The 20,214-nt window shown below is 41.8% G+C and overlaps 2 protein-coding genes across 3 annotated transcripts in view; one reads left to right on the top strand and one right to left on the bottom strand.

The window, feature by feature from the left end:
* Positions 1-14,323, bottom strand: part of LOC309829625 (uncharacterized protein) — a 33,029-nt gene extending 18,706 nt beyond the window's left edge. Inside the window, exon 1 of one of the 2 annotated variants that reach the window (XM_082665658.1) lies at positions 14,255-14,323. The gene's annotated coding sequence lies outside the window, so the exon portion shown is untranslated. Of the gene's footprint in view, positions 1-13,264; positions 13,507-14,254 lie in introns of those variants that run through there. The other variant, XM_082665659.1, reaches the window with a different exon arrangement.
* Positions 13,786-20,214, top strand: NDUFA6 (NADH:ubiquinone oxidoreductase subunit A6). Its single transcript, XM_082665660.1, has 3 exons — positions 13,786-13,951; positions 19,173-19,288; positions 20,009-20,214. Exons 1-3 carry the CDS (start codon positions 13,816-13,818, stop codon positions 20,138-20,140), a joined length of 384 nt encoding a protein of 127 aa, XP_082521786.1. The 5' UTR covers positions 13,786-13,815; the 3' UTR covers positions 20,141-20,214.

Below are 20,214 nucleotides of genomic sequence, written 5' to 3'. Positions count from 1 at the left end.
GCATAAAAAACATTTGACAAAATCAACATCTGTTCCTGAAAAAAATCTCCCAGCAAACTAGGAGTAGTTAGAACATCCTCAACCTGATGAAGGACATCTATGAAAAACTTAGAGCTAACAATATACCCGATGGTAAAATACTGAAGGTTTTCCCCTTAAATTCAGGAATAAGGCAAGGATGTTTGCCCTCATTGCTTCTATGCAACATTGTACTGGAAGTTTTAGACAGTGAACTAAGTTAAGAAATAGAAGTAATTATCCCTTACACCATCGGTAAACCTACCACACTCCTGAATGGGGCAACGATGTCAAAGAAGAAGTATAATATCAGACTTCCCTTACCATGCTTAATCTAGTCCAGTAACCAACCTAAAATCTGATTTATTATCACTTGTTGATTTTTTTCCTGAAGTCAAATTGTATACTTTTAGTAACAGATTTCTAGAGTCAGAACCTCATGACTGCGATGATTCAGCCCTTTACATGTATAACTTACAAAACTACTTGTGTTAACATTCCCTCATCAATTTATGCTGCAAATTGCAAATGAGACAAAAACCTCTCACTTGCATCTATATCATAATTTTGCTCATTGATTATACTAATGTTTTTCAGATTTGATACAATCAGCCATTAAATGATGATCACCTCTTTCAATGAACTACAAAGATTAAAATTAAAAAATAAAAGAGAGAAGTAAAAGGTAATCAGATTGGAAAGGAAGAAATAAAACTGCCTTTATTTTGCAGACAACATGATTGTGTATAAAATCCTGTGGGATCATCCAAAAAGCTACCAGAGTTTAGCAAAGTGAAGGATATAAGATCAATATGTAAAAACCAATTGTATTTGTTGTGAACCTAAAAGTGCTCTTAAACAAATGTATTAAAAGTCAGTTGTTTATAGCACTGAACAATTGGGAATTGAAATTTTAAAAATATCATTTATTATAGCATCAAAAATATGAAATACTCTGACAAAAAATATGTGGAAGATCTGTACACTAAAAACTACAAAACATTATTGAAAGAAATTAAAGACCTAAATAAATGAAGAGATAAACCAAGGTCGTGAATCAGAAGATTCAAAACTATTAAAATGTGAATTCCACACTCAAATTGATCTATAGATTCAGTGTAATCTCAATAAAATTTTCAGCAAACTTTTTTGGTAGTTGAAATTGATATGCTGTTCCTAAAGTCCATATGGAAGTGCCAACAACCTAGAATTTTGTAAAAGTAAAGTTGGACAGTAATCAAGACAGTATGAGATTGCTGATGTCAAGAGAGATGGAACAGAATAGAGTCTAGATATAGACCCATATATTGTCAGTTGATTTTAGACAAAGGTGCAAATGTAATTCCTTGAAGTGAAGGAAGCCTTGACCCTTAAATCATATAATTTTAAATTGACTTAATGAGGCAAAAGTAACACCAAGCTTTCCATATGTATACATATCCTGGTTAAGATTTTTGAACGTAAAGAACAAGAAAACATTAAGGCAGGAAAAAAAAAAAGGTTACCTAAAAAGAAAAAAGAATCAGAAATCAGAATGCCATAAGAATTACCACGTGAAATACGAAATGTTAAAGGACAGTGTAGTCATGTTCTACAGAGTTTTGAGGGAAAATGATTGTGACTCAAGAATTCTATGCTGAGCCAAGTCAGCTTTCGGTGTCAAGACAACAGAAAGGTTCTCAGGAGCCACTAAGGCCAGACATCAGACTGCCATCTGTGTGCGGTGCCTCTCTCTCCTACCTCAAACAACAGAGGTAAAAGAAAGTAGATCTTTAAATAAATCCATAATAGCGCTGGAAAGCAAAATGTGGTACCCTGTTGAACCAGAAGCCATAAGGAATCTCTCAGAAATGGAAGGCAGGCAGGATGCAGTTGACAGAGGAAACCAAAGAACAAAATACAGGCAGGAGAACATCACTGTGAGAGGCAGAGAGTCCCTGGGAGTCTCTGTCCGTCAGAGTGACAGATCTGGGGAGCAGGAGAGAAACTTATTGGGATGATTGGTTTGGGGATTCATGTGAAGCAAAAAGATGACTGACTTCCTCTCTTTCCCCACCTGTGGCAAGCAGACAAAAACAGATGCATCAACCACCAGGTGAGAGCAATGATTGTGAGGCCCCTTGCTGGATGGCTGGTAACACCCAGCAGGTCTGGGGACCCCCATTATCCCGAAGTCTAACCACAAGTGTACCCTGCCTAGCAATGTCTTATCTTGACTCCACAGAGACTAATGCCACTTCACAGTAAATAAAACCATTCAAAGAGAATCCATCAGAGAATCTCAAAGACAGACTTGAGCACTTAGCCAGAACTTGCCAAATATTTGAAGAAAACCAACAGTAGAAAAGAGAGGCACAATGCTATACAAACAAAAAAAAACTAATGACTAAGGAAAAGAGTTAATAGAGAAAATCAAAAGAGACTTTAAAGTAAATATTAAAATCCTCAAAAAGATAAGAGAGGATATGGCACCCATAAAAGTGAATTGTCTATTAGGGAAAAGAAACAGCACAGTGGAAATAAAAATAGAGCTGGTGTGGGCTTCCCTGGTGGCGTGGTGGTTGGGGGTCCGCCTGCTGATGCAGGGGACACAGGTTCATGCCCCGGTCTGGGAGGATCCCACATGCCGCGGAGCGGCTGGGCCCGTGAGCCATGGCCGCTGAGCCTGCGTGTCCGGAGCCTGTGCTCCGCAGCGGGAGAGGCCACAACAGTGAGAGGCCCGCGTACCAAAAAAAAAAAAAAAAAAATAGAGCTGGTGAAATATCGGCTTCCCACTAAGGCTTTTCAAAGACTTAAAAGTTTCAGCCGTGAGGGAGTAGCTGGTATTGGATTTACCTTTGCACAATAAACAAACATAAAACATAAAAGGGGACAAAATACATTCAACTACTTTTAGGCATGGAGAGCAACCAATGCAGATTTTCTCCTGAGGGTACTTCCCTAAGTGTGACCTGGAGTGGTCGAGCCAAGACAGGGAGCAGAATTCTTACTGGGTATAAGAGGCAGAGCCTGGGGTTTAGGGCTGCTAGTGTCACAGAATTTGAGGGTCAGGGAAGTGAAGTGGAGGTAACCATAGGCAAAGAGCCTGAAAGGTCTGAGTATAGATGTTGGAGTCCTTGGCCACCTGCTGGGCTGAGCAGATAAGACAGCGTAGCATACAACTTCGGGGAGCTGAGAGCACATGGGGAAATTCAGAGTCACATAGTGCTGGATGACATTGGAGACTGGGCCTGGCCAAAGTGAAGAGATTTTGGTGCATACTCCAGGCATTCAGTTAAGACTCCAGAAAAGCATCCCCTAGGAATAAGGACTGCATCTACAACTATGGGCAAAACTAAAATACTTCCAAACAACTGAAACCTAAATTCAAGCCTCAAAGCCTGCCAAAACAAAACTTGATGTTCCTTTTTTATTTTTTTGTGGTTTTAAAAAAACGTTTATTTTATATTGGAGTATAGTTGACTTACAATGTTGTGTTAGTTTCAGGTGTACAGCAAAGTGATTCAGTTATACATATACATGTATCTATTATTTTTCTTGATATTCCTTTAGAGAAAAATTAACATAATCTACAACATATCCATGATGTCCAGCTAACAATAAAAGTTACTAAACTTTGGGACTTCCCTAGTGGCACAGTGGTTAAGACTCTGCGCTCCTAATGCAGAGGGCCTGGGTTCAATCCCTAGTCAGGGAACTAGATCCCACATGCATGTCACAACTAAGGAGCCCACGTGCTGCAACTAAGGAGCTGATGAGCCACAACTAAGGAGCCCGCCTGCCACAATTAAGGAGCCAGCAAGCTGCAACTAAGACCCAGTGCAACCAAATAAATAAATATTTTTGTTAAAAGTTACTAAACTTATAAAGAAGGAGGAAAAATTAACTGATAATTAAGAGATAAACAGTCAAAGAAGTTGACCCAGGGATAATCTAGATATTGGAGTTAGCAGATAGGGACTTTTAAAAATGGCTATGATTAGCATGTTAAAGAAAATAAGACAAAAAGATAGACAAAACAGATGAAGAGCTAGAGTAATTCAACAGAGAATTCAAATCAGTAAAAAATCAAATAGACACTGTGGTAGGACAGCCTCTAAGATAGTCACTAATAATCTCCACTTCCTAGTATTCATTTGGGTGTGGTCTGGATTTATTGAATAAATTTGGTAGACGTGAGATGTCACTTCCAAAATAAGTTTACAAAAAGACTGTGGCTTCCATCTTGAACACTGTACTCACTCTCACTCTCTGAACACTTGCTATGGGGGAAAACAGTTGCCTTATAATGAGGCAGCCCTGTGGAGAGCCCCAAGTGATGAGGGCCCAAGGCCTGCCAACAACCACGAAGTGGATGCCACCTCACACTCTCTTCCCCAGCCCAGGTGAGCCCTCAATGATACCACAGTGCCAGCTGACTGATGACCACCTCATGAGGGACCTTGAGCCAGAGGCACACAGCTAAGCCTCACCTGGATTCCTGGTCCCTAGGAAACCATGAGATAATAAATGTTTGTTGTTTTAGCTGATAAGTTTTGAGGTAATTTGTTCATAGCAATAGATAACACAGACATTCTAGAACAAAATACAATATCTGACATTAAGAACTCACTGGACCAAATGGGTTAACAGCAGACACAGCAGAAAATAGAATTAGTGTGGGGAACAGGTACAAGATGCTTTGTGAGCAACAAATGCTCTGTTCTCTGATCCCCATCCAAAGGTCTTGAGTTTCTCTTAGGGTCTGAATATACATACACATACTATGTGTAAAGCATTCTATGTTCCCTGTTAGGAAAACTCAGCAGTATAAAGATGTCATTTTTTTTCGGGGGGGCCACACCCACAGCTTGTGGGATCTTAGTTCCCCCACCAGGGATTGAACCCACACCCTCAGCAGTGAAAGCACAGAGTCCTAACCACTGGACAGCCAGGGAATTTCCAAGATGTCATTTCTATATTCAATTATAATCCATATTCAATGCAATCTCAATCAAAATCCTGATGATATTATATTATTTTTTTGTTTAGTTTTTTGTTTCCAGTTTTACTGAGAAATTGACATACATCACTGTAAAATTTTAACACATACAGCATGATGGTTTTATTTATATATATTGTGAAATAATTACCACAGTAGGTTCAGCTAACATCCATCTTCTCATATAGATACAATAAAAAGAAAAAAAAATTTCTCCTTATGATGAGAACTCTTAGGATTTACTCTTAAGGACTTTCCTATGTATCATAGAGCAGTGTAAGCTATAGTCATGTTGTGTATTACATTCCTAGTACTCATTTATCTTAAAACTGGAAATTTGTACCTTTTGACCTCCTTTCTCTAATTCCCCCTCTCTCTACCCTCTGCCTCTGTGACTTGGGGGGTTTTTTTTTTTGTTTTTAGATTCCACATGTAAGTGAGATCATACAGTATTTTTCTTTCTCTGTATGACTTATTTCACTTAGCATAATGCCTTCAAGGTCCATCCATGCTGTTGCAAATGGTAGGATTTCCTGTTTTTTCATGTCTGAATAATATTCCATTGTATATTTAGACCACAACTTCTTTATCCGTTCATCCATCATCAGTGGACACTTATGTTGCTTCCATGTCTTGTCTATTATAAATAATGCTGCTATGAACGTGGGGATGCAGATATCTTTTCAAGTTGGTGTTTTCATCTCCTTTGGCTACATTCCCAGAAATGGAATAGCTGGATTATATGGTAATTCTAATTCTTAATTTTTTAAGGATCCTCCATAGTGTGTTTCATAGTGGCTGTGCCAATTTACAATCCCACCAACAGGGTTTCCTTTTCCTTTCACAACCGTGCCATGATTTGTTATCTCTTGTTTTTTTGATGATGGCCATTCTAACAGGCATGAGGTGATATCTCATTGTGGTTTTAATTTGCATTTTCTCAATGACTAGTGATGTTGAGCATCTTTTCACGTACCTGTTGGCCTTTCATATATCTTCTCTGGAGAAATGTCTATTCAGGTCCTTCACCCATTTTTTAATTGGGTTATTTGGTTTCTCTGTTCATTTGTTTTGCTACTGATTCTTTACATACTTTGGATATTATAACTAAAATAAAGGAGAAACCTTGAGAGTAGCCAGAGAAAAACAAATCTAGGACCTATATGAGAAAAATCAATTTGAATGACAGCTAATTTCTCATTAGAGGCCATAGAGGCCAGAAGGAAGTGACACAATACTTTTCAAGTGTTGAAATGTCAATCCAGAATCCCATATCCATTGAAAATATCCTTCAGGAATGCTGAGGGAAATCAGGAAATTCTCAGATGAAGGAAAACCAAGAGAATTTGTCACCAACTGATAGGCTCAACTGACTTTTTTTTTGGAGGTAAAATTGGTATATTACATTTTATGAGTTTCAGTTGTACAACATTATAATCTGATATCTGTATACGCTACAAAGTGATCACCACCAAAAGTCTAGTTACCATCCATCACCATACAATTGACCCTCTTCACCCATTTCGCCTACCTTCCAGCTCCCTTCTGCTCTGATAATCACCAATCTGTTCTCTGTATCTATGAGTTTGTTTTTGTTTTATTTGCTCATTGTTTTTTGCTTGCTTTTTTTTGTTTTGTTTTGTTTTTTAGATTCTACATATGAGTGAAATCATATGGTATTTGTCTTTCTTGAGATCCATCCATGTTGTCACAAATGTCAAGATTTTCTTCTTTTTTCCTTTTCATTCTTTTCCTGTTTTGTTGATCTGTCTGTTCGTTTTTTATGCCAATACCATACTGTTTTGATTATTGTAGCTTTTAACTGAATTTTGATAAGGGTGCAAAAGCAATTCAGTGGAGGAAAGCTGGCTTTTCAACAAATGGTTCTGGAGTAATCAGACATCCATAGGCAAAAACAAAACAAAACAAAACCCCTCAATCTAAATCTAACAGCTTATATGAAAATTAACTCAAAATGGGCCATGTACTTAAATGTAAAACATAAAACTCTTAGGAAAACAATCATAGAAAATCTTCTGGACCTAGGGCTAGGGTTCTTAAACTTGACACCAAAAGCACAGTCCACAAAAGGAAAAAAAATTATAAATTGGCTTTCATCAAAATTAAACACTCCTGCTCTGTGAAAGACCGTGCGGAAAAGATGAAAAATCAAGCTACAGAGTGGTAGAAAATGTTTGCAAACCATGTATCTGACAAAGAACTAGCACCTAGAACATATAAAGAACTCTCAAAACTCAACAGGTAAACAATTTAATTAGAATATGGGCAAAAGACATGAAAAGCCATTTCACTAGAGAAAATATAAGATGGGAAATAAGCACATGAAAGGATGTCAACATCACTAGCCATAAGTGAAATGCAAATTAAAACAATAATGAGCTATTCCTACACATCTATCAAATGGCTAAAATTAAAAAGTTGCTTCACCAAAAGCAGAACAGGAACTGGGTCACTCATATATTGCTAATCAGAATGCAAAATGGTACAGCTGCTCTGGAAAACAATTTAATAGTTTCTTACACAATTAAATATGCAACAAACACATAACCCAGCAATTGCACTACTGGGCATTTATACTAAAGAAATGAAGGCTTGTGTTAACACAAAAGCTGTACACAAATACGTACAGTTTTACTTATAATAGCCCAAAACTGGAAACAACCCAGATGTCCTTTAAGGGGTGAATGGTTAAACTGTGGTAAATCCATACCATGGAATACTACTCAGAAATAAGAAGGAATAAACCACTGATACATATATCAACCTGGATGAATCTCAAGAGAATTATGCTGAGTGAAAAAAAAAAAAAGCCCATCCAAAAGGCTGCATACTGTATGATTCCATTTATAAAACATTCTTCAAATAACAAAATTATAAAAATGGAGTCCCTTTATTAGGGAGGGACTAAGGAAGGAAAAGGATGACATGAGGGATCCTTGTGGTGATGGAAATGTTCTGTATCTTGATTATATCAATGTCAGTATCCTTGTTGCGATACAGTACTATTGTTTTACAATATGTTACCATTGGGAAAAACTGGGTAAAGGGTACATTTGACTTTTCTGTGTTATTTCTTATACATGTGAATCTATAATTATCTTAAAAGTTTAATTTAAAATGTGTAGCATAATACAGGGAAAATTATAAAAGCTGCTTTCCCTTCCCTACAGGGGCCAGAAAGAAAAGGCTGAGTATAAGGCATGTGGCTATATATCTTGGCCCTGATGGATCAATTCCTGATACCTCCCCGTTGCTTTTGCTTCCATCTTGGGACCCCATGATCCCATATACCACTGGAACCCAAAACACCCTCTGCTCAAATCTCTGACTCTAAGGTGGTGGTCTCAGGAAGAAGGATGCAACCATTTTAGATAGAAAAGCTTTAAATCAAGGCCAAAAGTGGGGTGAGAGGAGGGATGGAGTAGAAGAACAACACCGAACCCACGTAAAAAATTCTGGGAGCTGGGACTTCCCTGGAAGTCCAGTGGTTAAGACTTTGCCTTCCAGTGCAGGGGGTGTGGGTTCGATCCCTATTCGGGGAGCTAAGATGCCACATGGCTCGAGGCCAAAAAACCAAAACATAAAACGGAAGCAATATTGTAACAAATTCAATAAAGACTTTAAAATGGTCCACATCAAAAAAATCTTAAAAAAACAATTCTGGGATCTAGTTCTCACTCCACTACCAACAGCATAAGTATCTTAAATGCTGAGGTCTTCAATTCAACCCAATTTAACATTCACTGGGCACCAACGACAGTGGTGAGAGGTGGCTAGGGATAGTGGTTAGTTCTTAACCTATATGTACATCAATGTCCCCTACCAAAAAAAAGTAATATTCTTTTCTACAGAAAATTGAAAAATTTGGGTTAAATTGAAAATCTTGGGTTAAATGTTCATAAAATCACCTTTAGAAATCTCTATTTGTATTAATCCATAACATATAATGTAAGTAAAAAATGGGGGCTTAAGATGCAAACACAGCATCTAGGCAATGCCCTGGGTGCATTCCAACCCTCCCACCTCAACAAGACTACCACCCTCCACTGGTTCTTGGTCACTAGGATATACTCTGTAAATGTGTTGTAGGGATTGAGGCTAAAGAAAGTTAACGGGATTCTCATAATCTGATTAGTAGGCAAAGGAAAGAAAACTGACATTTATCAAACATCTGTGTGAAGCAGACACTCTTCCAGGCACTTCATAGTATATACATTATCTCATTTAATCCTCTCAACCCTGTGTGGTAGCCATTGTTATGCCCGTTTTACAGATGCAGAAACCAATGTTCATGGAGGAAAGGTAACATGCAGCTTGTAACTGATATCAGGGACTGACAATAAATTTTTTTCACTATATGCTACATTGCCTCTAATTTTACAGAGGATATTTATTTTCTGTACTGTGCTATCCTGTCCAATTTTCTAAAATAATTGTTTTTAATAAGGACAAATAGGGTTTTTTCCTTTTTTAAGGTGATGAAAGGAAGAAGGCATTATTAAGACACACTGGACTTTACACATTTGAAAAATCATCAGACCTTTTTTTTTTTTGGCTGCGCTGTGTGGCATGTGAGATCTTAGTTCCCTGACGAGGGATCGAACCCGCGCCCCCTGCATTGGAAGTGCGGAGTCTTAACCACTGGACCGCCAGGGAAGTCCTGAGACCATTTTTTTCCAACAGCTTCACTGAGATATAGTTTTCATACCATAAAATTCATTCTTCACCCATTTTAAGTGTACAATTCAATAAATTTTAGTATATTTACAAAGCTGTACACGATCACCATGAACTAATTTTAGGGCATTTCCATCAGCCTGAACAGAAACCTCATGCTACACATCTGCTCCTCATTTCTACTCAGCTCACTAATCTACTTTCTGTCTCTATAGATTTGCCTTTCCTGAACCCTTCATACAAATGCTATCATACTGTATTGTTGTGTGTCTATCTTCTTTCTCTGAGCATAATGTTTTCAAGGTTCATCCTGGCTGAAGAGTTTTCTATTGTATGGATGTACCATACTTTGTTTATCCACTTAAAAAAATTTTTTTTGGTATATCCAGTTGATAGACTTTGGGGCTGTTTCTACTTTTTAGCTATTGTGACTAATGCTGCTATAACAATTCACATACAAGTCTTTGTGTGGACAAATCTTTTCATTTCTCCTGGGTAGATACTAGGATTGGAATTGCTGGATCATATAGTAAGTCCATGTTTACCTTTTTAAGAAACTGCCAGACTGTTTTCCAAAGTAGCTGTACCATTTTACATTCCCATCAGCAACGTACGAGGGTTCCAATTTCTCCATGTCCCCACCAACACTGACTGTTGTCTGTTTTCTATTTTAGGAATTCTAGTGGGTGAGAAATGGTATCTTACGGTTTTGATTTGCATTTACCTAATGAACGCTGAGTGTCTTTTCATGTATTATTGGTCATTTGTATCACTTCTTGAGAAAAACAGCTATTCAAAGCCTTTGCCCATTTAAAAAAAAAAGGCTATTTTTTTAAGAGCAGTTTTAAGTTCACAGAAAAACTAAGTGCAAAGTACAGAGTTTCCATATACCCCTTGCCCTGCCCACCCTCCAGCCTCCCCCACTACCAACATGCCCCATCAGAGTGCTATATTTGTTGCAATGGAAGAACCTAGATTGACACATCATTGCCATCCAAAGTCCACAGTTTACATTCGGGTTCACTCTGTGGGTTTGGACAAGTATATAATGACATGTATTCACCATTATAGCATCATTCAGAATGGTTTCTGACCTAAAAACCCTCTGTGTTGTACCTATTCATCCCTCTTTCTACCCTAGTCCCTGACAACCAATGATCTTTTTATTGGCTCCATAGTTTTGCCTTTTTCTAGTATGTCATATAGCTAGAATCATACAGTATGTAGCCTTTTCAGATTGGCTTCTTTTACTTAGTAATATCCATTAAAGTTTCCTCCATGTCTTTTCATGACTCATTTCTTTCTAATGCTCCAGAATATTCCACTGTCTGCATGTACCACAGTTTATTTGTTCACCTCCTGAAGGCCGCCTTTGTGGCTTCCAACTTTTGACAATCATGAATAAAACTGTTATAAACATCCATGTGCAGGTTTTTGTGTGGACATAAGTTTTCAACTCATCTGGGTAAATACCAAGGTGTGTGATTACTGGATTATATGGTAAGAGTATGCTAGTTTTTTTGTTTGTTCGTTTTGGGTTTTTTTTGGCTGCCCCTCACAGCATGTGGGATCTTAGCTCCTGGACCAGGGATCGAACCCAAGCCCCCTGTGGTGAAAGCACAGAGTTTTAACCACTGGACTGCCAGGGAAGTACAGAGTATGCTAGTTTTGCAAGAAACTGCCAAACTGTCTTCCGAACTGTCTTCCAAACTAGCTGTATTCGCACCAGCAATGAGAGTTCCTGCTGCTCTACATCCTCATTAGCATTTGGTGTTGTCAGCTTTGCTTATTTTTAAATTGGGCTATTTTTTTTTGAGTTGTGTCTTTTATATATTCCAGATACAAGTCCTTTATGGAATATACCATTTGCAAATATTTTCCCCCAGTTGTGAGTTGTTTTAGAGACTTTTTTTTTTCAATGAATAAGAATATTAAACACTAAACTCATGACAGTGGTTACTCCTAGAGGAGGCAGGAGCATGAACCAGGTCAGAATTACACAGGTGGGTATCAGAGGTAGAGCGCAGACTCTGGAGTCAGCTACCTGGGTCTCAACCCAGTACTGTCAAGTAACTTAGCCTCTGTGTTTCAGTTTCCTCATCTGTAGAATGGGTATAACAGCACCTATCTCACAGGTGTGTTTCAAGGCTTAAACAAGTTAATGTGCCTGAAGAATGTAAAACAGTGGTTACCAGGAGCATGGTACACAATACATAAATGTTAACTGTACTACAACTTCTTGAGGTGGGTACTGAAGTTCAAAAGTTCCCATTCTACCATGCTTTATCACTTACATATGTTACATGCTTTTTTAACTTTTGGGGAAGGCTTTTATTCTTGGTTCCTATTTCTTTCCACTACCCCATCTCACAGTTACCACATTTTTATATTTCAAAAGTTCTTTCTTAACTAATATCTAGTAGATGCCTTTAACAGCAGGCTATAGATACACTGTCTCATTTTGTTTTATCACCTCAGCTCTTTTTTTTTTAAACATGCTTATTGGAGTATAATTGCTTTACAATGGTGTGTTAGTTTCTGCTTTATAACAAAGTAAATCAGCTATACATATACGTATCTCCGTATCTCCTCCCTCTTGCATCTCCCTCCCACCCTCCCTATCCCACCCCTCTAGGTAGTCACAATGTTACAAGCTTTCTTTTCATGCATAATTCATTTAAATGTACAAATACATTTTAAAAAATAATACAGGGAAAAAATCCATTTTTTTACCCTTTAAAATGGGTAAGACTGGGCTAGATGCAGGGCCATCCCCCATGCTGGCTGGGGTTCCAGAGCTAAGCTCAGCCCTGACCCCTGCTGCTTCCCCAAAACTCACAAAGTATCTATCAACTGCATTTTCAGAAATGACCAGTGGACTCCAGGCAGGAGTCTGTCTGGGGCAGAACCTAAAATGGCAAGTGACCTAGGCTGCACCACCTCACTTTCTTCACCTGTAAAATGGGGATGCTAACAGTACCCACCTGATCTATGAGATTAACTAAGACTAAGTAGAAAATCTACGCACGGCCTGACATGTTGTTACCTGTTATTTTTCCCTTTACCCTTCCAGGCTCCCCTTGATGTTCAGAGATATCCTCAGTAGAAAAATGCTAGGAAAGGGACTTCCCTGCTGGTCCAGTGCTTAAGACTCTGTGCTTCCACTGCAAGGGGCGCGGGTTCAATCCCTGGTGGGGGAACTAAGATCTCTCATGCCCTGCAGCAAGGCCAAAAAAAAGAAAAGAAAAAGAAAAATGCCAGGAAAGAGAGAGGTACCCAGAATGGACGACCTAAGGTTCCTTCCAGCTCCAAAACTCTGGGCTGTTTTTCATAGAGATCCAGAGTTTGGGATGAAAACGTCCCCGTCTAAAATGGGGCTGATGATATAACCCACCTCCCTGGGCTGTGGAGAAGGGCCGAGAAGCTCAGAAGCTCAAGGCCAGGAGAGCACTTTCACGTCTCTACCTCGCTTCAAAAGAGCTGGTTTATAGGTGGGAAAAAAGTTATTGCGGAAAAGCCGCAGAGGTGCCAGGCCAACGCCACAGCAGCCCAGGCGCCATTACTTGCCTCAGCAGGGCCCACGGCCCAAGCGCGGAAGATCCACGACGTGCGTGTGGATGGGCGCTACCACAGTAGCGCCCGGGGCAGTTCGCGGGCGTGACGCAGTGGACGCCAGACAGCAGGCACGCGCCAACTCGCGGCACAACGGCTGGCCTGGGCCCGAGCGGCCCCTGGCGGCGCGGTCGGGCGACCGTTAGGACGTTCAACGGCCGAGCGTAAGATTCCGCAGGTGAGCCTGCGCAGCCTCCACCTGCCTCTCTCACACAGAGAGGGAGAGAGGGGGAGAGGGGGAGAGGGGGAGAGGGGGAGAGGGGGAGGGGGAGGGGGAGGGGAGGGGAGGGGGAGGGGGAGGGGGAGAGGGAGAGGGAGAGAGAGAGACAGAGAGAGAGAGAGAGAGAGGCTTCTCAGCCAATCAGAGAGCCCCATAGCCGTTCTCCCGCCCACCAGTAGTTTAGGGGCGGGACTTTAAGTTTTAGCCAATGAGAAAAAAGATTTGTCCCTCGGCCAGACTTACGGGTTGAAACGGGGTGAAGTTGGGAGGTGGTTTCTTTCTCAAGATGGCGGCAAGCGGCCTCCGCCGCGCTGCTGCGGCCAACACCTTGGTGAAGCCCATTTTCAGTCGGGACATGAACGAGGCCAAGCGGAGGGTGCGCGAGCTCTACCGCGCCTGGTATCGGGAGGTGCCGAACACTGGTGAGAGGCAGCGGCGCACGCGGGGCCCCGGAGGCAGCCGCCCAAGGTCGCCGTCGTCCCGGCCTCCCATTTCTGCCGGGCCGAGCCGAGGTCACCCGCTTGGGCAGAGGTGATCCCGAGCGCTTCAGGGGAGGAGGGCCACACGAGCCTTGGTGGACCTGACCTGGCGGCGGCGGCGCCAGGGTCAGACCAGTCGTGCTCTGCGTCGGAACCGCGCTGCTAGGGCGCCCTTGCCCTTTTGTCCCCCGTAATTCTTCCCGAACCCCTGGGAGGGAGAGCAAGGACTGTCAGTGACACACTCACTTTATAGATGAGGCAGCGGAAGCACCTAGAGACGAAGTGATCCGCGCAAGGCCCAGAGCCAGCCCCTGGTGGATCTGGAACCCAGAGTCAACTAGAGTTCGTGAATGTGTTTACAGACATCCATTAGGTTATATAAACAAAGGGGCGGTGGGATTTGAGCGATCATCTGGTTCCCACATCCCCCACAGAGAAAGAAGCAGAACCGGAGCAGGGAAGTGACTTTTCCAAGGTCATCCAATCAGACAGTGGTGTCTTTTCCAGCCCCTCCGGGTGAGGTGCCTCCCTCCCCAGTCTCCAAAGTCTTTTTACCTAGTGCCACAGGCCCCTAGTATTCCTTAGGAACTCCTTCCCCTGCCCCCCCAGAACCCCTGTCTTCGCTTGGATGTCAGAGAACCAATGTGTTCACCCGAAGGATTAAAATATAAGCTCCCCACGTTCAGAGACTTTTTTTCATCTTGGCATCCCCCTCAGCGCTGCCCCGTGTACCCGATGAAAGAAAACTTGGGGAAAATCCCATCTGAACTGTCAAGGGCAGTACAGATGTCAGGGACTGTCGATATTTGGTAATTTTGTTGATTTGATTTAGTGTGTTTTATCGTGTTTTTAAGTGAGCTGGAGCGCCATAGCACCCCTTAGGGTGCCACTTCCTTGCCTGTGTGTAGAATGTGGTGGTTACATGGACTTGCCTCCACTTTCCCCTTAGAAGCTGTGTGACCCTGAGCAAGTTGTTTCATCTCGCTATGCCTCAGTTTCCTCATCTGTAAAATGATAATATATAGTACCTTCTTCAGAGAGTTGCTCTGTTGAATAGGATAGTGTCTGACACTTAGACACTCATTAAGTGCTGGTTGCTACTGCTGTCTTGTTATTATTGTTACTGTTATGTGTAGGGCTTACACTCCGTGCAGAACCCAGCTCTTTAATGTACGGGAGCTGTGTCTGCTCCAGTGTCACTTGTCCTCAAGCTGACTTTTTGAGAGGTTGCCCATGACCATAACTTAGACCCACAGGATACAAGGGAGGGAGAAACCGGAGTGATCCGGGCGGTTCAGGGACTACAAATTTACATGCCTTCAGGGGACAGATGGGGAACAAGACCCAGATGGCAGAAAGAATAGTTGGCAAACGGTAAAAATCAGTGACTGAGTTGAGGATAGAACCCAGGTATCTAGCTTGTTCAAAATCAACACCCTCCAAGACTTTCCCTCAAATACTGTTTGAGAAGATAAGCCCACAGTCAGAAGGGTCCTGAGAAGAGGAGAAGGCAGGGGGTTATAGGAGCCTGTAGAGCAGGGGGAGGTTGGCGGGGGGTCAGTGGGGAGGATCAGTGATCTGTAGCTTGTCGTTTTCTCAGGCCTGTGTGTACACTGGTGTCATGACATCCATCACTGGGGATTCCAGCTGAGGATCCAAACTAAGGACTGGGAATAAGTAAAAGTATTGATAATAACTAACATTCATTGAAATGCATACATATGGCCCAGCACTATGCTAAATGCTTTACATTGCCTCATTTTAGGGTGGGTTCTAATCATTTCCCTGTCTTGCAGATGAGAAAACTGAGGCACATAAACTTGTCTCACTCACACCATTAGTAAGTGGAAGAGCCAGACTTCAGACCCTGATTGTCCAGCTGTTACACTTGGCTCAGCTTCTGCTGTAGTTTTCCCTGCATCTCACGGGACCCAGTTATGCTGCGCTTGTGGAACAGAGTGCCATTTGCCTGGGTGGTTGCCTCCACATGGGAGCACAGAACGAAACTGCCTTGGATTCCCTCCTTTGAAGAAATACTACATGCTGCTTGCTGGTTACAGCACAACAGGAGACCTTCTATAGAAACTATTCATTTGTTTAATTTCCATTTCATTGGGTACCTCTTGTACTACAGGGTCAGTACTGGGTGCCTAGAGAGATATGAAAGTGACTAAAACACAACCCTGCCTTCCAGGGTCTTATGGTCTAGTCAGGAAGATAGGCATATATAACCAGATCATTAAAACCCAAAATGTAACAGAGGTATGGGAAGTAAGTGCTGAAATTTTTAATAGTTAACATCAGTATCGATGCTTTACTGTTTATAAGATGTCACTTGATTTTCACCACATTCCCGTAAAGGAGTTAGGTAAGAGGTTATTGTCTTCCCTACGTTGTAGATGAAGAAATAGACTGAGGAGGCTGGACCCCAGGCAAGGTCCTAGTTCATGATGGTGTGGAGACCTTACCCAGCTTGTTTGACCCCAGATCCCATGTTCTTTTTTCATCACACCATGCTGCCTTCCCATCTAAGGATCTCCCGGCACTTGGTATGAATGCTACCAAAATGAATTGGAGCAGACGGCTGAGAACCATCAGTGTCATCCTTCCTAACCTGTCAGAGCCTCCCTGACTCAGAAAAGCCTTAACAATAACTTGAGGAAAACACACAGACTATGGAAGTCACCTTCATCCAAAAGGGGCACTTCCATATCTTCTTTTTGTGCCTCTCAAATTTTTTCAAATCGAAATTAAAATATGCAGGATTCGAAGATTAAGCCAGCAGTCTGTGAGTTGAGAAAGAACAGTTGGAAATGATTTACTCCAGGGCTTCTCAGCAGTGACATTTGTGCTGGATAATTCTTGGTTGTGGAGACTGTCCTGTGCATTGTGGGATGTTTAGCAACATCCCTGGCCTCCACCCAGTGATGCCATTAGCATTCTCCCCCCTAGTTGTGATAATCAAAAACGCCTCCAGATGTTGCCAGATGTCCTGGTGGGCAAAAATCGTTACTGGTTTGACAACCACTGATTTAGACCAAAGAACAGTTGAGTGGGCTATAGCTTAGGCTGTTCCTGTTTGCCTTCCTGCAGCCTTTCTCACTGGTGGAGGGGGTGTGTTCAGGGGGTTGAGGTGGGAGAAGGATGACTAGGACAAAGCTATGAATTTGCCTCTTTAGAGACAAGGATTCTTAACCTGGGAAGATGGGCATTCAGGGATCCGTGAACTGACACTGTAGGCAAAACTTTGCATTTGTGCCTGTGAATGTTTTCCTGAGGAGAAGATTCATACACTCAGTGCGCTGGTGTGTGGTTCAGGAGATCTTGTGGAATGGGAGTAGGTGGACACCAGCTCCCCCAGTGTGCACAGAGGCACCTCGCTTTTCTCTCCCAAGGTTGGGCAGGATTCTAATATGAAAACGCAGGAAAGGTAAGCACTGATAGCAGGGGAAGATTCCTCATACTCCTTTCCTTAAAAGAGCACAAAATTGTAAATTAAAAACCAATAAGCAACCTGGATTCTAGGCCCATGTTTGCCAGGGACCAGTAGTCTGACTTAAGGCAAGTCCCCACAGTCCTCTAGTGGTAAGATTCTAAATTCCAGCATCCATATTAGTTTGCATTAATTTGTGTCTCTGTCTTCTTATGGTCCCTTTGTTTGCTCTTTTCTAAAATTCCACATGTGATACTGTGGTGTTTAACAGCTAACTCTCCGTCAGGAAATCTAGATTTATAGTGTTTACCATTTTCAGTGATGTAAATACTCCCACCACGGTTGATTTTAAGCTATCAAAGTGAAGTCAGTGACGGCCGACTTGGGAAGAGATGTGTATAATTGGCTCACCATGGCAGCCTGCTCCAGCACACCACTGGATACTGAGTTCTTTCTCATGTGATCCTCTGTCTTCTCTGTTAACACTTACCTGCAAAGCTGGGATGCAGTTTCTCCTACTAGATTTCTGCTATTGCTTATTCTTTGGTTGAATCAGCCTGGCATGATCTCTTCCTCAGCAGAAGCTTTATTTTTCTATTGCCATCACTAAGTTATGAGTATAATTAAAGATTCAAACTTTGTTGTTGATTAATTCAGTCACTAGATAGCCCTCATGGTTTTCAGAGCTGGTTGTGATAGTTCCATAGATGAGAGTGGACATGTCACAGGAATGGCCACACCACAGGGTATCCTCACCAAATGAGCCCACTGCTCTGCTCAACCACAGTGCTCATTCTAGCCTGTGAGCCTTGGTTATGCTGTCCCCTGAGCCTCGTGTGCCCCTCTTCTGTCCTTATTCCACCTACCACACAAGGCCCTGTTCATGTCCTTGCCATCAGCAAATCCACTGAAGTCCAACTGCCAGAGGATGAGAATAAAAACACCTAATTTTCAAAGGACATCTATATGCCTTGTCAAACTCCCAGGTCACTGAGTCTGTGCCACTATTTTAGCACTTAATCAGGGATCGCTGAATATTGTGATTTTAATATTTGCACTCATGGATTTAAGGCCTAGAGATCAGGAGCTACATCTTAAACTCCTCTCTTTCTTCCAGGTAACCTAATATGGTAGTAATCGTTTGCTGGATTGATGCCTTTCCCTACCTGCACACTCAGCAGTCTCCCTCAACTCTTAAGTTTGCATGGTGCACAAATCTGCACCATATCACTGTACATTAATTTCAGCCATGTCATCTTCTGTCAGTTGCTCCATGTAATAATAATGCTAACATTTATTGAGAGCTTATTCCATGCCAGGCACCGTTCTCTCATAGAATCCTCACAACAGCTCTGTAGTTGTATGTGCTGTTGTCGTCCTTATTTCACTCACAAATAAATACACTCAGGCATAGAGAAGTGAACATACACAGAATCATATAGCTGATAAGTGACAGAGCTGGGATTTGAACCCAGGTTGTTCATACTCTTGAACTGTGCTATACTGCCTCTTCAAATGCAGTGGGCTTGTCTCCCCAAACAAATACGCTCTTTGAGAGCAAGTGCCATATCTCACGCTTCTTCACATCCTCAAGCACCTAGCTTAAGGTCAGGCTAGTATTTGGTGAATGGAATGAATGGGCAACCTATGTGTTCAATGACTAGCCGTTGACTCAGTTTTTTTAAAAACATGTTTTAACCATCTCTACTCTGAATCATGTTTTTTCTTTAGTGCATTTATTCAAGCTAGACATCTCTGTGAAACAGGGACGGGATAAAGTCCGAGAAATGTTTATGAAGAATGCCCACGTCACAGACCCCAGGGCGGTTGATCTTCTGGTCATTAAGGTAACTAACTCTCCCTGACTGATTTTAAAGAGCAGCCAATTTGTCCAGAGCTTCTCAGTCTTCTCAGATGAACATTTTATCTCCAAGTTTAAAAGCAACTACTAGGTCAGCAACTGTTACATAGTGTTTCAAAGGAATAGTTCAACTTGGAGGTTCTCACCTGGTTAAATAGATTATAAGATTATTCAAGAGAAAATCCACTGGGGCTTACATTTTAAAACTAAAAACAGACAGAGGAAAGTTTGAACTCTTCTTGAACCTCATCCCTGGAAGTTACTGCTTCACCTGGTTGCCAGTTTTCAGCTGGAAGAGCAGGCCATGGAGTCAGATCCTGGGCCTGATTCTGTCTCTCTGGTCCGTCTCATTGGCATCAGTGGCAACTTCAGCATATGGGCCAGTAAATAACACGGAAAGAATGTTAAGCAGGAATGTAAATTAAGCCAGTCAGGTTAGGCAGTCGGGGCAGAGGCCTGGTGACCTAAAGTCTCCTCTTGGAACCAGTCAGCCAGAGAGTTAAGGAGTATTTGAAAGGTCTCAGAATTACTTAGTCCAACCACCTCATTTTCCAGATGCAGAAAGTATGGTCTAGATGCAGTATGTTACTTGCCCAAGGTCGCTCAGCAAGTCAGTGCCAGAGCAGAGAATCGAGTCCTGGCCTTCAGTGTTGTATTCCTTCCACTCAACCACTCTGACTGAAGACCTCTCCCCTCACTTGTGCAGGGAAAGATGGAACTGGAAGAAACAATTAAAGTGTGGAAGCAGCGGACACACGTTATGCGGTTTTTCCATGAAACAGAAGCACCAAGGCCAAAGGATTTCCTGTCCAAGTTCTATGTTGGGCACGACCCGTGAAATCACTCAATGGAAAAGTGCATGTTGATATTTAAATATTTTAGAGCACAAATAAACTCAATATATGATGGTCA

This window comes from Grampus griseus (genome assembly GCF_964374135.1).
Source record: "Grampus griseus genome assembly, chromosome: 11".
Taxonomy (NCBI): Eukaryota; Metazoa; Chordata; class Mammalia; order Artiodactyla; family Delphinidae; genus Grampus; species Grampus griseus.
Note: the sequence above shows the minus strand (reverse complement) of the source record. Positions and strands in the feature narration are given on the sequence as shown.

What these genes read in the sequence shown, in the direction of transcription:
- NDUFA6 (XM_082665660.1), top strand. Translation starts at nt 13,816, where the DNA reads ATGGCGGCAAGCGGCCTCCGCCGCGCTGCTGCGGCCAACACCTTGGTG. An exon ending in TCGGGAGGTGCCGAACACTG is followed by an intron (nt 13,952 to 19,172) that starts GTGAGAGGCAGC and finishes TTTTTTCTTTAG; the next exon opens with TGCATTTATTCAAGCTAGAC. An exon ending in TTGATCTTCTGGTCATTAAG is followed by an intron (nt 19,289 to 20,008) that starts GTAACTAACTCT and finishes TCACTTGTGCAG; the next exon opens with GGAAAGATGGAACTGGAAGA.